Here is an 18,234-nt window from a genome sequence, read left to right as displayed (position 1 = left end):
CTGAAAAAACTTTTTTTCTCTTTTAAAGCAGGCAGGCTTAAAAAGAGAAAGAGAAAAGATCTTGATGTTTGGGAATTCTGAGGTCAGCCTTTCTCTGTCTGGGTCTTCTTTCTGTCTCCCCACCTGACTTTTCTCTCCACATGGACAGATGATCCTCTCCTTCAGCCATCCCACTATCTTCTGGAAGGTTCCATAACTCCTCCCTGTTCCCATCATTCCTTATTCTGAAAATCCTTTGGTAAATGGGTTTATTAATTTGCCAGGTGCAAACAATTGTCCGTGGCTACTTGAAGTTTGATAAGGAGAATTCCGAGGCCTGTCCCAGCCAAGGGGGAAGTGCCGCCTGGTGATCAAACACTGATGCCTGCTACAGGTCAGCAGAGGGAGGAGGAGCAGAGGCGTCTGTGCTGTGTGTTTACCTCCCGGAATTTAGCAAGTCCCAAGCCGTGTTCATTTGGCACCTGGTGTCATGTTCCAAGGGGCAGTGCCTTGTTGCTTCTGCTGGAATTAAGCCCTTTAGAAGCCCAGCAGTGCCCATAGCTACAGGAAGTGCTCAGCCAACGTTTGCCTGTCATTCAGCAAATAATGGTTATGAAACAGTGAAAGTAAGATACAAATAGCGCCTGGAAACAGGCTGTGTGTGGGGAGCATGTGAGCGTGACCCTCATTTTGGTGCAAATGCATAGACCGGTTCACATAAGGGGGTCTCACTATTGTGGTGGCAGCAGAACTGTTTCCAACTCCAGGCCTTAGCTCCTGCCCTTCTGTTTGCTTGGAATACTCCCTCTGCCACCCCTCCCCGCTGCCCTGTACCCACCGAGATCCCGTCTTACCTCTCCTGACTCCTCTAGCTACAAGAGGCCCCACTCTCTAGGCCCCATCCTGCTCACTTTTCTTTTTCTTTTTCTTTTTCTTTCTTTCTTTTTTTTTTTTTTTTTTTTTTTTTGAGGCTGAGTCTTGCCTGGTCACCCAGGCTGGAGTGCAGTGGCACAACCCTGGCTCAGTGCAAACTCCTTGTGGATTCAAGCGATTTTCCTGCCTCAGCCTCCAGAGTAGCTGGGATTACAGGCCACCATACCCACCACCACGCCCGGCTAATATTTTGTATTTTTAGTAGAGATGAGGTTTCACCATGTTGGCCCGGCTGGTCTCGAACTCCTGACCTCAGGTGATTCACTCGCCTCGGCCTCCCAAAGTGTTGGGATTACAGGCGTGAGCCACCGCGCCCACCCTCACTTTTCTTCTAGTGTCACCCACTGTCCTAGTCTCCTTGGGCTGCTGCAATAAAGCTCCACAAACTGGGTGGCTACAGTGGAAATTCTCTCTCCATTCTGGAGGCAGAATTCTGAAATCAAGGTGTGGGGGAGCCTGTGCTCCCTCTGGAAGCCCCATGATGGGTGTGGGGAGATTCCTCTGCCTCTTCCAGCTTCTCATGGACCCAGATGTCTTGCAGCTTGTGGTCACATCCCTGCTGTGACCTTCTCTTCTGTCTCTTATCAGGCCACAGTCACTAGACTTAGGGCCCACTCCGTTAATCCAGGATGATTCCATCCTGAGATCCTTAATTATATCTATAAAGATCTTTTTCCAAATAAGGTCACATTCACAGATTCCAGGAGTTAGGATATGGACATATCTTTGGCAGGGGACATTATTCAACCCACGACATGCACTGCCTGAGTTTGCATTACACGTGGATTTGTCCACAGCCTGTCTCCCCCATTAGGAGATGAGATAGGAAAGCAGGGAAAGAGTCTGTTGTGTTCCCAGCTCGATCTCCAGTGCCACATGGCAGGTGCTGAGAAATATTTGTTAAGTGAATGAAATGGTTTTACCTTTCCAAGTCCCAATGTTCCCATCTATAAAATGATTATTTCCTGTGTGCACAGCTATTGCAAAACAGAATCAAGGGTTTATGAAAGGTACCATAACTTCCACCTAATTCTTAAAATTAGAAACAAATTGCACAAAATATACCTTTGTACAGTGTACCCTTTCCAAAAAGGATGTCTTCAATGCCACTCTTAGAGAATTTGTGAGTGAAGTTTGTTACCAAACAAAATACAGGTGCCTTGAGGTTGCATCACGGCTCCCAGCACTGCTGGGGCATTGCTGGGGATAATTTGCGGGCAGTGAAAAGATACCACTTTGACATAGAGAGTGAATGGGAGTTGCAGAGCATGACCTCATTGTTCAAGGTGCCCAGAGCAGACATTTCGAGAAAGGCTGGATGCCTTTGGTTGGGTCCCACCCTTGGCATTCATCGTTGGCCAATGCTGCAGAATCACTGAGGCGTTGAGCTGCAAACCCCAGAAAGTTCTCCAGCCAACTGTCTTGTTAGATTCTTTGCAAGTGGGCTCTAGCATTTTACAGGCTGAAGGCAGAAAAAATAAATGAAAAACTTGAAAAAACAGAATCTTGAAGTCTGTGGGGATGACCACGGAATCCAAACAAAGTGACAGAGCTCAGAAAGGTCATTTAAGACAAACATAAATAGCAGGTGTAACTGACAGGGAAATGGACAACACACAACAACAAAAACCAACTCAGAAGGTAAGAGCTTGCGACAGGCGCGGTGGATCAAACGTGTAATCCCAGCACTTTGGGAGGCTGAGGCAGGCAGATAGATCACTTGAGGTCAGAAGTTCAAGACCAGCCTGGTCAACATGGCAAAACCCTGTCTTGTCTCTAGTATATATATACACACAGAAATTAGCTGGGCATGGTGGCGCACCCCTGTAGTCCCAGCTATTCTGGAGGCTGAGGCATGAGAATCGCTTGAACTCGGGAGGTGGAGGTTGCAGCCAGCCAAGATGGCACCACTGTACTCCAGCCTGGGCAACAGAGCAAGACTGTCTCAAAAAACGAGAAGAGTTTGGGTAATTAAATTACTTAGAATATAAGAGGATGCAGAGGTTAGAAAAACAAAAATTAAAGTTGGAAAATTTCTTTAAATCTGGAAGAGGAAACCAAAAGAGACTGTAAATACTCATCTGTGTTTCTGAAATGTTTTCAGGTAGCTCCCAGTAGAACTTTCAATGAGATGTTTATTCCAAAACCAAAGTAAAAGTTGACAGCAAATTGAGTGCTTGCCTCAAAAGGCACAGAAATAAAACATGAAAGAGGATGACAGACATCAATCTAACAGTGACAACTATAACAATGTAGACACAATACATTTCCCTATTATAAAGCAAATCATTCATTGAAAGTTCTGTTAAATATACATTTTAATGATCTATTGTTTATGAGAGACATATTCAATAAATATTTTGGAGTATTTGCCATGTTTCGGGCACATCATTTACCATAACCAACACTGGTGGAGCCTAATTTACCTAATTTTACGCACCGTAAACCTAATTTACTGTCCTGGGCAACATAGCAAGACCCCATCTCTACATAAAAATAAAAATTAAAAAATTAGCTGGGTGTGGTTCTGTGCACCTGCAGTCGCAGCTACTTGGGAGGGAGGATTGCTTGAACCCAGGAGTTCAAGCCTGCAGTGAGCTATGATCCCGCCACCGACCTCCAGCCTGGACTACAGAGTGAGACCTTGTCTCTAAAATATACACGTATATATCCACCACCTAGAGTTTCCTTCCGGCATGCCCTGAGCATTTTGAAACCTAGCCCAGGAATTCCAGCCTTGACATCTCTGGGCTGGAGTGGAAGCCATGATGATAGGATCCGGAAGGCTGAGCTTTCAAATCCCCTGCTCCAGGGATGCTGGTCTGCCTGGAGAGATGACTGGTTAACGGCTTGGACAAACATGAAGATGCCAACAAGGCATTCTTCTTCCCTGGATCCAACATCATCTAAAAATCACAGAATGCCAGTTGGGAAGGACCTAAGAAATAACTGAGCCAAGATCCTGTATGTTCTTTTATATTAATAATATGACAGAAGTGCCTGAGGGCCTGCAATGTCGGATACTACTACGTCATACTATACTGGGTACTCCACCTGTGCAAGCATCCACTCAGCCTTTACCATAGGATGCTGAGGTTGGCTGCAGGATGTCTCCTACTTGTTCCTCTACAACACTCTTTTTTTTTTTTTCTTTAACATGAAGTCTTGCTCTATCGCCCAGGCTGGAGTGCAGCGGCACAATCTCGGCTCACTGCAACCTCCACCTCCCGGGTTCAAGCGATTCTCCTGCCTCAGCCTCCCAAGTAGCTGGGATTACAGGCACACGCCAGCATACCTGGCTAATTTTTGTATTTTTAGTAGAGACAGGGTTTCCCCATGTTGGCCAGGCAGGTCCCAAACTCCTGACCTCAGGTGATCCGCCCACCTTTGCCTCTCAAAGTGTTGAGATTACAGGTGTGAGCCACCAGCCCAGCCTCCTCTACACCACTCTCCACCCTTCTTTGGATTCTCTGCCCAGGAGGCTGCGTCCTTGGCTCTGTTGCCCTCTGCTGAAGTGATCAGCCCCCCAGAGCTCCCTTCTCCAGGTAACTCCTCTCTCGTCTGCTCCTTCAGGCCTTGGGTGGGAACAAAGCCACTTCTCACTCTTTGCTAGTCTTCGTTAATGGCATAAGCGCTTCTGGTTTCTCTACATCATCCCCACACCTTTGTAAAAAGTCTGTTTCTCAAACTCTCCTCAAATTACTGTTTCCTGCTGGGACCCTGATTCATACAGGTAGGTAGTGATGTCCCCATTTTATGGATGAGTAAACTGAGGTGCAGAGAGGTGAAGAAAGTTGTCCAAGATCTGAAAGGAACATTCCTGGGATTCAAATCTGGACTCACTCACATCAGAGGTTTGCTGTTACCATTATTCCTGTACCTTTGTTGAAACTGGGGGGCGGGGGGGACAGGCTGATACCATAGCCTTTGTTTCCTTAAAAGAGGAAGATGCAGGAGATACAAGAAGGGCCACTGGAACTGCCCCACAGGTTTTTGTGGGCTGGAGTCAACCCTCAGGAGCAATTGAGGTAGGTGGCAAATATTTGCTCAAAAGAGGCAGCTGAATTGCATGGATAAATGCAGAGGCCATGTCCTGTAGTCCCTAAGCAACTTCCCTGTAGAGATGAGGAAGCCAGTGGAAAGGTGGGTGGCATGGCCTTCCCCAGAGCCCCCGCCTCTGCTAAGTGGTGGGTCTACTTACGGATCTAGACCCACCTGAAGCCAAAGAAAGCCCTGGTACTTCAAAGCACCCACTTGGCAGCTGGCAACTGTCTACACTGTGTGTGGACTCACATACTTTGGGAGCCATTTGAGCCCAGCACCTTCTGATGATGATGACGATCATGAGGGTGGTGTCATGGGGACACCAGCACATTCTCTAAGCCAAGCCCTGCTCCAGACCTTCCTGTACAGCACTGTCCGCTGGGGCCTCTCAATGTCACTGTGAAGAAAGTCTATGGTGGTGGCCATTCTGCAGAGCAGTAAACCAAGGTGCACAAAATGTAAGAAACCTGCTCAGGTCCCGCCATGAGCAAGAGTGGCGCTCATCCTGCAGACAAGGACAGGGGCCTGACCATCCCAGACCATGCAGGAGCCAAAGGCAGCAGGGCTGTCAGCCGCTCCTGTTCCCGGACTCACTCCCAGGGCCCTGGAGGTGGGGGTCTTAGCCTTCTGCTCCCCTCTCAATGACAGACTAGGTCGCCGAGGCTCAGAGAGGCCACGTGACCCATCCAGCGTGCCCAGCCGCAGGTGTGAGTCTGAGTCAGCGCCAACCACCTCGCTCCCGGCGCCTTAGAGCGGCCCACACTGGCTTCCTCAAGAGGATCACCTGGGGCTCGTTAAAAACTCAGCTCCCGGGGGCTCCAAACCCAATAACTGGGCAGGGAGGGGTCTGGGAATCCGGATTTTAAACCAGCGTTTGCTCCTCCACCTCCCCCACTCCAGGTGATTCTGAGGATCTGCAAGTGTGGGAAACAGCCCAAGCCCTGAGGCGACGCAGCCGCTCCGTGGGCCTTCGATGGCAGCCGGTGCTGTCCCCAGGGGCCCTGGGGGTCCCAGGCGAGCTCGCGGGGCGGGGCCAGGTGAGCCTACACCTCCCTGTGCGCAGCCCCGCCCCGGGGGCGGGGCCTCACCTGGCGCGGGCAGGTAGACAGCTCCCTGGTAACCGGGTCTGGCCCAGGAGGCTCGGGCGCGCGCAGCCATCCCGGGCCTCGCCGGGGACCGAGGGAGGCAGGCAGCGCCTGCGCCCGCTCACCATGGTCGAGGGACGCGTCTCCAAGTTGCTGAAGAAACTCGGCTTCTCGGCTGGGGGCCGCCAGTACCAGGCGCTGGAAAAGGACGAGGAGGAAGCCTTGGTGAGTCCGGGCGACCCCGCGCCGGGCGTGCGACCCGACCCCCCATCCCCTCTGTCGTAACCGTCCCCGACCCGAGACCCCGCGTTGGCGCTGCGATTCGCGAACTGGTCCTCCTCCCCCGGTTCCGGAAAGAAGCCGTCCTCCCAGCAGCCACGCTCTCATGTGTGCTCTGGCCCGGGGAGCTCAGCACTGAACCCGCACGTGAACCCATTTTGCAGATGAGAAACTGAGGCCGAGAGTGGTTACGTATATTGCCTAAGGGGCACGGAGCTAGGAAGTGACCTGGCTGGAAACTTAACCTAGGTTTCTCTGACTCCGGAGAATTAAAATTCCTGGGTCTCCAGACTTGGGCTGCTTTATGGATTTTTAAAACTTAAATTGGAAAATAAAATTAGAGGGATGCAAAAAACAAAAGATTGCTGAAATGTTGTAGCAATAATAGAAAGCAAAGTTGGAGCTGAGGGACCTCCCAGCCTCACTTCCTACAGGCAGGCACTTTTAGAAAGCCACCCGGAGCTGTCGGCCTGCTTTGCAACCTCCAGGGGACCCGCTGGGGTAAAGCAGCAGGGTGCCAGGGCAGGGCGGTTCATGAGGGAACAAAGTGGCAAAGCTGTCAAATAAAGCCCCTCCTGTTCCTCGGATTCTTGGAAGCCAGAGGTGAAGCCAGGCTTGAGGGTGACCCAACACCCTTCTTTTCAGCTTCGCAAACAGAACTCCTTGCACGCTTTAAGGGCAAGGGGGCATTGAATTTCTGCAGAGCGTTTCTTTGCACGCCAGAGGGTCGTTGCACTTTTTTTTTTCATTTAAGCTTAAGCAGTCATTCAAAAATACCATTTCTGAACAAGTCCCCTGGGTTGCTAATGAGAACTATGACTTGGCAATGGCCTTTTGACCAGTGAGAGGAAACTTCAAAGGTACAATTACCTTTTAATAATAATTATAAATAAAAAAAAGCTGAAAAAGTATTTGACTTAAAATTTTATTTTTTTCTCCCAAAGAATACTAATGGTCAAAACATTTTGTTTGTGAGATTAAGTATTCATCCTTTTTAAAGATAGTGTTTCGGGCTTTTTAAAAATAGTGTTTTATACATCCCTGTTGATGTAAGAATTCTGGTGTTAGGGTGGTAGACCACAGGACCACGTAACTAGCAGTTTTTGAACAATCTCGATTTTTCTGAAGTGGCGTGTTAATGTTGATAGGATATAGAGTTCAATTAATTTGCTGTGATCTATTTTTCTACTTGTGTGATACGTTCTGCTAAAGGAGTTTGAAGTTTATTTGCCAGCACAGGTTGCCTTTCCTACGTTGCCATTCCTGTTTCTTCCTTTCCATCTTTTGATTTTTGCGTCAGGCCAGGTATTTTTCGAACACTCCTGATGTGTAGTTGGTTACCATCAGGTTTCATAGGATGTCCAGGAATGCAGGTGCATGGATGATGTAACCTCAAGGGAGATGCTGGGGAGAGTTTGATCTCTGTGCCGGGTGGACTTCATCCCTCCAAAGCTTTGCAGAAGAGTTCTCAAAGGTCCGACAGGTGTTGAGCCGGTCTGTTGGTATGCTCTCCCACCTGGCTGTGGACCGGGGTGCTCTCAGCAGCATCCTGAGGCCTTGGGTGCGTGACGATGGGCAGTGTGCCGCACCAGGAGGCTGGTGATACCAGCAGCCGGCACCAAAGGCCAGCTGAGAAATAAGGCGTGCTGTCTCCAGAGGCAGCATTGTGCAAACCCAAGAAATAACGATGAAAATCGATGGGAAGTGTGAGGAGGGAGGGAGGTGGGGAAGCCGGGAGGCTGGGCGAGGCACTCACTTCCTGCCAGGTCAGCTCAGACCTGAGCACCTCCTTTGCTCTCATACTCGTATCCTCTCGTCGAAACGCCTTCCTCCCAGGGTTTGGAAAGGAGGCAATGTGTGTTGAGGTGATCACTTCTACGATACTTGGAACCGTCTTTTATGAGCACTAATTATATACCACATCCAGGATGCCTGTAGGAGGCCTCTAAGCCCTCCCCTCCCCCAGCCACTTTGACCAGTTACGCCAGTTCTAATAGTGATTGTTACTGAGAACCTGCTGTGTCTTCTCTCGGGCCTCTTACCTCCAACGTAAGTTTTACTGTCATCCTGTGATCAGTGAGGATGTGAAGCTCCTAGTGGGGCCACTTTCGTTTGCTCAGTGAGCATTTCCTGACAGCCAGTTTTGCCAGGCACCGAGATACAGGTGTGTACAAAACACAGTTCATAGAGGAGGCCAGCGGGCAGCTGAGAAACCAGGAGATGCTTTATTTGAGACCCAGTGGTCTTAAGTGCACTGGAGAATCAAAGAGTAGAGGACCAGACAGAGGACTGGTGGTTAAGAGGGGAACTGGAGACTGGATTTGAGCATTTCCAGGAATGGAAAGAAAGGTGTTTGAGTCGGGCGCAGTGGCTCATGCCTGTAATCCCCACACTTTGGAAGACTGAGGTAGGAGGGTCGCTTGAACCCCAGAGTTCAAGACCAGCCTGGGCAACATAGCCAGATGCCATCTCTGCAAAAAAATTTTAAAAATTAGGCATGGCGGTGTGCACCTGTGGTTCTAGCCGCTCCCGAAGCTGAAGCAGGATTGCTTGCACCTGGGAGGTCAAGGCTGCAGTGAACTGTGATCATGCCACTGTGCTCCAACCTGGGCAGCAGAGTGAGACCCTGTCTCAAAACAACAACAAAAAGAAAGGTCTTTGAGAGGCCTCCTTAATTTAGTTACTAGAAAAAGTTTCTCACTGCTGACCTGAACATTAAGGTAAGGAAGAGATTGGACCAGAAATTCCTGCTTCCCAGGTGACTCAGCGCTGACTCCCGGGGAAGCTGTCTCTGCCCCTCAGGGCTCCCATCTCTTGACTGAGGCAGGTATAGCCCCAACCCACTGCCTCCCTGGCTGGTGAGCAGATTCCTCCTTCTGGGCTCTGCACGGTGAGGCTTGGATCCCAACCGACACATGTAGTGACCACCCATCCATTCAACCTAGATTCATGGAGAGGGGCTCCCTCTGTATGTCAGGTGGGTGCTACAGGCTGGGATTGAGGCTGATAAGGATGCACAGCTCCCTGCCCCCAGGTATCCCATCCGGGAGGCAGAGACAGGCATCCAACAACAGGTCACAGTTCACTGTTTAGTGCTGATGTGTCAGAGCTGGGAGAAAGACGTGATGTTTAAGATCAATAGGAGTGGCAAAGAGTGAGCTGGATGAAGGGCAGGGGTTGACAGTGAGTTCTAGACAAAAGAGGGAGAGGCGTTGGGGTTGGTAGGATGAGGCTGCAGAGGAGGGTCGTACGGAGCCTTGTCAGAGTGTGGGTTTTATCCCTGGAGCAATGGGGGATTGTTGAAGGGTTTTAAGTCAAGACATGACAGTCACTCATTTATTCACAGATGGGCCCAACATTAGAACCGTGATAAAACAGGCACAGTCAGATTTGTGTTTTTAAGAGATTACACTCAGTTACCGGAGAAGAGTATATGCATGGGAATTCTGAGGCTCAGGCACACACAACCTTAACCCAAGGCTTGCCCAAACTCACAAATCATTAGTGTTTCTCAGAATTTAGCAACGTGTGGGCATCTTCTTAAATAAACATACTGAAACCCCACAGTGTTTTGTTTGTTTGTTTTGAGACAGAGTCTCACCCTGTCACCTAGGCTGGAGTGCAGTGGTGTGATCTTGGCTCACTGTAACCTCCGCCTCCCAGATTCTCCTGTCTCAACTTCCCGATTAGCTGGGATTACAGGCACCCGCCACCACGCCCAGCTAATTTTTGTATTTTTAGTAGATACGGGGTTTCACCATGTTGGCCAGGCTGGTCTCAAACTCCTGACCTCATGATTCGCCCGCCTCAGCCTCCCAAAGTGCTGGGATTACAGGCATGAGCCACCGCACCTGGCCAGTGTTATCTTAAATGATTTGTATGAAAGTGTGACTTCAAGTAAGTATAAGCATAAAACCTATAATAAACATAACTGTTTGCTTATAACTCAATTATAAAATCAATTTAGGCTGGTCGCAATGACTCACCCCTGTTTTCCCAGCACTTTGGAAGGCTGAAGTGGGTGGATCACTTGAGTCCAGGAGTTCAAGACTGACCTGGCCAATATGGTGAAACCCCTCTCTACTAAAAATACAAAAATTAGCCGGGCATGGTGGCAGGTGCCTGTAATCCCAGCTACTGGGGAGGCTGAGGCAGATAAATCCCTAGAACCCAGGAGGTGGAGGTTGCAGTGAGCCGATATCACAACACTGCACTCCAGCCTGGAAGACAGAGCGAGACTCCCTCTCAAAAAAAAAAAAAAAGTTATAATAAAATTATAAAGTACACATAAAACAGCCTTATTTTGATATATTGGCGATGTTCTATTAAAACTTAATCAGGCTAGGCATGGTGGCTCACACCTATAATCCCAGCATTTTGGGCGGCCGAGGCAGGTGGATCACCTGAGGTCAGGAGTTTGAGACCAGTCTAGCCAACATGGCGAAACCCCATCTCTACTAAAAGTACAAAAATTAGCTGGGTGTGGTGGTGGGTGCCTGTAACCCCAGCTACTCAGAGGGGTGAGGCAGGAGAATCACTTGAATGCGGGAGGTGGAGGTTGCAGTGAGCCAAGATTGTGCCACTATGCTCCAGCCTGGGTGACAGAGCAAGACTCCATCTCAAAAAACAGAAAAAAAAAGACACTGGAAACCAAAGCCTTTTGTGAATCTCGTCTCGGAAATGAGATCTCATAACTTCTGCCATATTCTATTCATTTGATGTAAGTCTAGGTCTAGTCTACACTCAAAGGGAAGGGGTTACACAGGCCATGGGTACTGGGAGGGAGTGATGACTGGGGACCGCCTTAAAGGCTGCCCATTGGAATAGTAGAAAGAAGTATTTCCTTAAATGATGTCATTCACATTAAAAAAAAAAAAAAAAAAAAACCCTAGAACCACATCTGACATGTCATCTGCTCACTAGTTATCTGTTTTGGTTAGTGTTTTCATTCATCTTGAGTTCTGTTCTTTAAACTCTTTTGGACTTTTGATTTTGAAAATGCTGATGCTGAGAATGTCTGCTAACGCGTGTGTGTACAAAATGACATTTACATTTGTCAGGAATTTGTTTGCTAGTTTAGGATAATCAGACTCAAACTCAAGTCCAACTGCCAGCAAGCAGCCTGCGAATGCCAATTTTGAAGGCTGTCATCTGATTACCATAGAACTGGCTCGTTCACTTGAAGATAATGTTACTGTTGGGCGTTGTTGAAAGAGTATCTCTTCATTTGGTATCTATTTGTATTTACTACTACACTTAGTGCTTATTGACTGTGGCAGCTGCTATGTACAAAGACTGGATTCATGTAAGGCACCTGCTTGCAACGTGACTACACTTCTCAGTATTTAGGTGTCTTAGAGTTTTCTCACCGATTCCACAATTGTGCACTGTGTGATGACTCAATTCTCCTGCTAACCTTTCTCTCTGAGCCATTGAAGCTTTCAGTGGGTATCAGCCTTCACTCGGAACCTACAGTGTGTGCTGTGGTCATTGTCATGGATGCAAATGTGCACGCTGGTGTTATGTCACAGTCCTTAGTTGTAAGTTGCCTCCCACCCCGGAAGGTCTGTGTGAATCAGACAGTCATTGAAACACTTTCAACGTTAGTAAGTTCTCAGAAAACTTGAAGGCTCTGAAGATGGCATCCCGGAAACCCTGCCCCCAATCCTAATGTCACAAGCTTTTTTTATTAAGTATAAAGAATGCTAGAGTCCCAAACTCCTAGGGAGAGGAAACTAGAAGGAACTTCCAGTGTGTTAAATGGTTGCTGCTTGGTGGCCATCATATTAGGGGTGGGGACTGGGAGCTGATGGGTGGTCCTGTGTGTTTTATTTGTGTGCACACAAGTTGTTTGTAGATTCGGTATTTCTCCTAAATCAGAGGCCATCTGGATGAGAACACAGGCAACTGCTATATCTTCAAGGGTAGACATTCAGCTGCTGTTTCTCTCTCATGGACAAAGAAATACAAGTTATGAAAGATGCAAGAGTTTGGGTTTTATTCCCACCCCACCTAATAATCTATCGAAAAGGAGAAAAAGGGAATTAGCAGAAAGCTTATTCAGGGACCTCAAAAATCATGTAGAGTGTTTAGATGAACCTGTCTAAGTCAGATGTTGACATGGATGGTATTTGGATGGTTGTTTGAAGGTTAATATAGACACCTGGTAAAAAGGACTTGTCTCATATCAGATATGATGAAAACAAAAACTATAAAACAAGAAATGAGATATTCAAAATATTTAAAAATGCCCATGAGTAGAGGTTTGTTTACACGTATTCTGGGATATCTAGGTAACAGAATTCTCACGGCACTGAAACTGATGCTGTGGAAGAATATGTAATGACACAGTGGACGGCTAAGATTCTATCTAACGTTTTTAACATGAAAAACGACAAACACGGCTCGGCACAGTGGCTCACGCCTGTAATCCCAGCACTTTGGGAGGCCCAGGTGGGTGGATCACTTGAGGTCAGGAGTTGGAGACCAGCCTGACCAACATGGTGAAACCTCATCTCTACTAAAAATACAAAACTGGCTGGGTGTGGTGGCATGCGCCTGTAATCCCAGCTGCTTGGGAGGCTGAGGCAGAAGAATCGCTTGAATCGGGGAAGCAGAGGTTGCAGTGAGCCAAGATCATACCCTGCACTCCAGCCTGGGTGACAGAGCAAGACTCTGTCCAAAAAAAAAAAAAAAGAAAGAAAAAGAAAAATGTCAAACATACAGAAAAACAGAAGGACTAGACATCTGTCTGCTCGCCCACGTGGATTCCATGATTCTTTTGCCATCTTTGCCCTGCATGATGCATCATTCAGTGGAAACAGGTGGTCGTAATTTCTTTTGGAAAAAACAAACTTTTACAATCTGCAGATAATAAAATCTGGAAAAAGATCATTTTGAGCAGTTTTTTTTTTGTCTTGGAATGACAAATTTTCTTCTTTGTAATCTTGTGCATTTTCCAAATTTCCAGCCACAAATATGGTTTAATTTTGTAGCCAGAAAAAAAAGGACATGTGAAAAATAAAGGGGAAGTTTGAACAAAAGAAGGGGAGAGAAAGGATTGTGGGTTTTTAGGTCTGTGTTGTCTTTCAGGGCTGGGTGGGCGTAGCTGGGAGTGGTTCTGTAAACAGCATTATTAGACAAGAATCCAGATCCCCAGTGGGGGCGGTGTAGAGCGGTGCCAGCCCAGCTGGGGTGCCAGTGGGAGAAAGAGGAGGATGGGACGGGGGGGGGGGGTCTGTATGCTGTATGTGGCCATTTGGGGACTCCTGCAACCCCTTGGGGCTTCCCAACACAGAGGTAAGTAATTTGGGTCAGCGCATTCGGGACTTCCACAGGGGCGTTTGGAATGACCAAGGGCAGAGAGGAAAGGTCTCTGGTTCAAGGAAGGCAGGTAAGGCGATGAGGTTGACTTGAGGGCAGGACTGGCTACAGAATTCAGGCAGCAGACTGCCAATAGCAGGAAGACACTTGCTTCTATCTTCTGTGATCTCTCCCTTGACTGTCCTGGTGACTTCCACTTGCTATAGATTGTTGCTCTCCACCACACAAGGGATTACTACCGGGTGAGTGTAGACCAAGCGTGTTCAACCCGCAGCCCAAGGTAGCTTTGAATGCAACCCGACACAAATTCGTCAACTTTCTTAACGCATTATGAGATTTTTTTGCAATTTATTTATTTATTTATTTAGCTTATCAGCTATTATGAGTATTAGTGTATTTTATGTGTGGCCCAAGACAATTGTTCTTCCAATGTGGCCCAGGGAAGCCAAAAGATTGGACACCCCTTGTGTAGACCCTCCCAGGTGTCCCTCATCGGGAAGAGCAGTTGTGGCCACTGGGTGGAGTCAGGGAGATGCCAAGCCCCGGGTATACATCATCCCATGGGACTAAATTTCCACATCCACATTCAGATCCAATGATTACGCATTTCAACATGGCAGCTTGGAGCATGAAGCCTCAAGCCCAACACCCGTCCTGCACGGGGATCTCTGTGCAGCTGCACTGGCCTCATGCCCATGAGGCTGGCCCTGCTGAAGGGTTCTTGTCGGAGAGGAAACATCCAGTCGATACCTTCCCTGTAGACTGTCAGTGATTCTTCTCAATTGTCCTGGGGTTAACCTGGATCTGTGGATACTGCAGGGGCTAATAATCCCAGCACCTTTGGTCTCTAAGGCGTCTCACATGATGGTGATAAGAACACGGGAGACTTAGTAGTAGAAGTCGTGTGCTAAGACTGAGTGAGTAGTGGAAATCGTGTGCTAAGTTTCAGCGAGTAGTGGAGGCTGTGTGCTCAGTCTCAGCGAGTAGTGGAAGCCGTGTGCTAAGTCTCAGCGAGTAGTGGAAGCCCTGTGCTAAGTCTCAGCGAGCTGGTGGGAGTTTTTAATCCAGATCACCCGTCTTCCCTGTCCCTGCCTGGAAGGTGGAGTGGGCTGGAAAGGCATCTTTGTTGCCAATGAATGTGAATCCCAAAGTTGTCCAGCCAGCTGCCCTTGCTGGAGACTCCACTTCCTCACAGCTCATTCATTGTCTCAGTTCTGGAGGCCAGGAGTCGGAGAGCAAGGTGCCAGCAGGGTTGGTTCCTCCGGAGGCCTCTCTGCTTGGTTTGCAGATGGCTGCCATCCCCCTGTGTCCTCATACGGTTGTCCTCTGTGCGTGCTGCATCCTAATCTCCTTTTATGTGGACACCAGTCGTATTGGATTAAGGCCGCACCAATGACATCATTTAGCTGTAGTGATCTCTTTAAAGGGCCTATCTCCAAGTACAGTCACTTTCTGAGGACACGGGGTGTGGGGTTTAGGGCTTCAGCCTGGGAATGGTGGGGGGGTTGGACAACTCAGTCCAACACCATGTTCTGTGTAGAAATTGACTTGAAAGGTATTTCTTTGAGGAGCTGTGAGTCACAAGGAGAAAATGCGTGATTGTCTCTCGAGGCTGTAGCCCCTCTGGAAATGTTTATCACCTCTGCTGTCTGCCCCAAGTCCTCAGGTAGGAGATGTGGGGACGGTGCCCCTCTAGCCGGGCCGTATTCCTATGACCTTTCCTAAGACTCCCTGTGGCCTGTTGGAGAGAAGAGAGCCCAGCAGAGGATGTGTTGTTTGGCTCACCTTGAAACTCAAGTGCAAACAGAGACAGAGAAGAGAAGGGCCCAAGATCTGTGATTGCAGAGACCCAGGGGGAAGAGATGACAGGCAGGCACTGCACCTCACTTTCCTATGCCAAACCACGGATGCCGACTACCAGGCTAACTAGAACTGCTTATTTCACCCCTGTGTACCTCTCAGGACCCTCCCTGTCTTTGCCTCTCCAGCTGGACCGAATCTGAGGGCTCTGGGTGTAGGGGAAGGAGTGTTGGCCTGAGTGGCCACTCTTAACCATGAGCCACTGGTGTAGGGCAGACGGGGCCCATCCCTCGCTGGCCACATGGATTTAGGCAGGTGTCATCTTTCCACATTCCTGTGTCCTGGTGTGAAAGTGGAGGTGTTGGGTGCAAGAATGGAGGGCAGTGTTGGGCTCCCCTTCTGACGGCTAGGTTCCTCCCCCCCTCCCCCCTCACTTCCCCTCCCCCCTCTCCCCTCCCCCCTCCCCTCTCTCCCTTCTCCCCTCCTTTCCTTTTCTTTCCTTTCCTTTCCTGATAAGGTCTTACTCTGCTATCCAGGCTGGAGTGCAGTGGTGCAATCACGGCTCCCTGCAGCCTCAACCTTCCTGGGCTCAAGTGATCCACCTCCTGAATAGCTGGGAATACAAGCGCACATAACCATGCCTGGCTAATTTTTGTACAGATGGGGTTTTGCTAAGCTGCCCAGGCTGGTCTTGAACTCCTGGGCTCAAGAGATCTGTCCACTGCGGTCTCCCAAAGTGTTGGATTACAGGTGTGAGCCACTTGGTGCCTGGCTGATTCTTTCTTTTGATGACATGTCCTACAAGTGTGGGCTGGGGACCAACAGCATGAGCATCACCTGGGAGCTTGCCAGAAATGCAGACTCTCAGGTTCCACCCTGGAACTACAGAATCAGAAACTCTGAGCTGGGTCCCAGCAATCTGAGACTCAGCAAGCCCCCCGGGGGGATTCTGAGGCTCCCTGGAGTGTGAGCACTGCTGCTCTGGATGATTAGCTTCTCTGTGTGTCTCAGACCCATCCTCCCGTTTGCCAGCCCCTCTTGCAGATACTAGAGACAAAAGAGTGAGCAAAGCGCTAATCCTACTGAGTGGGGCTCATGCTCTGGTGGGGAAGGAAGATGTCTATCAAATAATTGCTCCAGTGAGTACATAATTACACACTGAGATAAGCCCCAGGAAGGAAAGCAGAGCATGTAAGAAAGAAGGTAGGCGTGACCTGGGTGTGGGGGTTGAGTGGGAATGCTACTGTTAAAGTCCAGTGCCATCTGCGAAGACTTCCTGGAGGAGATGGCAGGAACTCAGAGAACTCCTGCATTTATTATTTTTCTTTTTTATATCAGCCACATTTTGCGGACCCTGGAGCCTACAGCCTGACCTGTAGTAGATTTCAGGAAAGATAAACTGGCCTCCCTCCCCTGTGATCTGGGTGGGAGGTGCCTGTTCCCCAGGGAAAGTCTATAGTCAGTCTCCTTCAGCAACGCCTGTCTCACCAGCCTTTCTCCTCCCTCTACCGCCTCCCCCAGATATCAGCATACTGAAATTTGAGTGACAGTTTTGCCTTCACTTCTTATTGAATTCTGCCAATAGTAGTTGCTATCTACTATCTTGTGTGAACCAGGAATTGTATGGTTTTTTTTCTTCTTTCCCTTTTTCCTTCCTTCTTTTCCTGTCTATACTTGTCTTAATTTTTTTTTCATAAACCATAAATAAAAATTGGCACAATTTAAAATTCCTCCTTCACTCTCCCACTTTATGGATCCTATTTTCCCCCTTGACTTGGGGTGGGGGGAGGCGGAGGGAGGAAGGTCCTGTTTGTTTCTGATCCATTTGTGGTAATTACTGTTTGCCTGGGCGTTCTTGGCCCCTTTTCTGTGCAAGTCTAGAGAGGCTGCAGGATTGTGGTTAAGAGCACGGAAGTCTACAGCCCAGGCTGCCTGATGCAAATTCTAGTTCTGCCATTCGCCAGCTGTGAGACCTCAGGCAAACTTAATTTTTCCCTGCCTCTGTTTGTTCTTCTGTACAATGGGGTAGTAACTAACTGTACATACATCAGGGGGTCTGTTGTAGAATGGAGTCATTTAATATACATCAAGCATGTAAGGTAGCACCTGATCATGCTGATTTTTATTAGTCATAATTTAATTATTAGTAATTATTATTATACAACTACAGGCTGGGCGTGGTGGTTCACGCCTGTAATCCCAGCACTTTGAGAGTCTGAGGCGGGTGGATCATGAGGTCAGGAGTTTGAGATCAGCCCAGCCAACGTAGTGAAACCTCATCTCTACTAAAAATACAAAAATTAGCCATGTGTGGTGGCACGCGCCTTAATCCCAGCTACTCAGGAGGCTGAGGCAGGAGAAGTGCTTGAACCTGGGAAGCGGAGGTTGCAGTGAGCCAAGATCACGCCACTGCACTCCAGCCTGGATGACAGAGCAAGACTCTGTCTTGAAAAAAAGAAAAAATATTTTTAAAAAATATTATACAACTACACAAGTGTCTTTTCCCTCACTGATTCTTGCTGGGCCTACTATTCTGCCCACTCCACGCTCCCATATTCCCGCAGTGCGTGTGAGTCAACACATCTTCCATGGCGGTATAGGCATTTGTATTTAACCCATTTCCTGCTGACAGTTAGTTGGTTTCCTTTTTTGGTTTTTAGAACAATGTCATAATGAACATCTATGGATATAACACATAGTTTTGAATCCTTACAGAAATCCCTGTAGAAACCTGAGGCTTAGAAAATGAAGTAATTTGCCCAGGGTCACACAACTCTTCATGGAATTGGGC

At 48.4% G+C, this 18,234-nt stretch overlaps 1 protein-coding gene across 2 annotated transcripts in view; it reads left to right on the top strand.

Moving 5' to 3' along the window:
• The first annotated feature begins 5,991 nt into the window (after positions 1-5,991).
• The window catches only part of ATP2C2 (ATPase secretory pathway Ca2+ transporting 2), an 83,624-nt gene continuing 71,381 nt past the window's right edge, over positions 5,992-18,234 (top strand). The window contains exon 1 of one of the 2 annotated variants that reach the window (XM_003917253.5): positions 5,992-6,266. In XM_003917253.5, coding sequence (XP_003917302.1) covers positions 6,168-6,266 — 99 coding nt within the window. In that variant the 5' untranslated portion in view covers positions 5,992-6,167. The remainder of the gene's footprint in view (positions 6,267-18,234) is intronic. The other variant, XM_003917252.4, reaches the window with a different exon arrangement.

This window comes from Papio anubis, chromosome 18, assembly GCF_008728515.1.
Source record: "Papio anubis isolate 15944 chromosome 18, Panubis1.0, whole genome shotgun sequence".
NCBI classification, from domain to species: Eukaryota; Metazoa; Chordata; class Mammalia; order Primates; family Cercopithecidae; genus Papio; species Papio anubis.
Note: the sequence above shows the minus strand (reverse complement) of the source record. Positions and strands in the feature narration are given on the sequence as shown.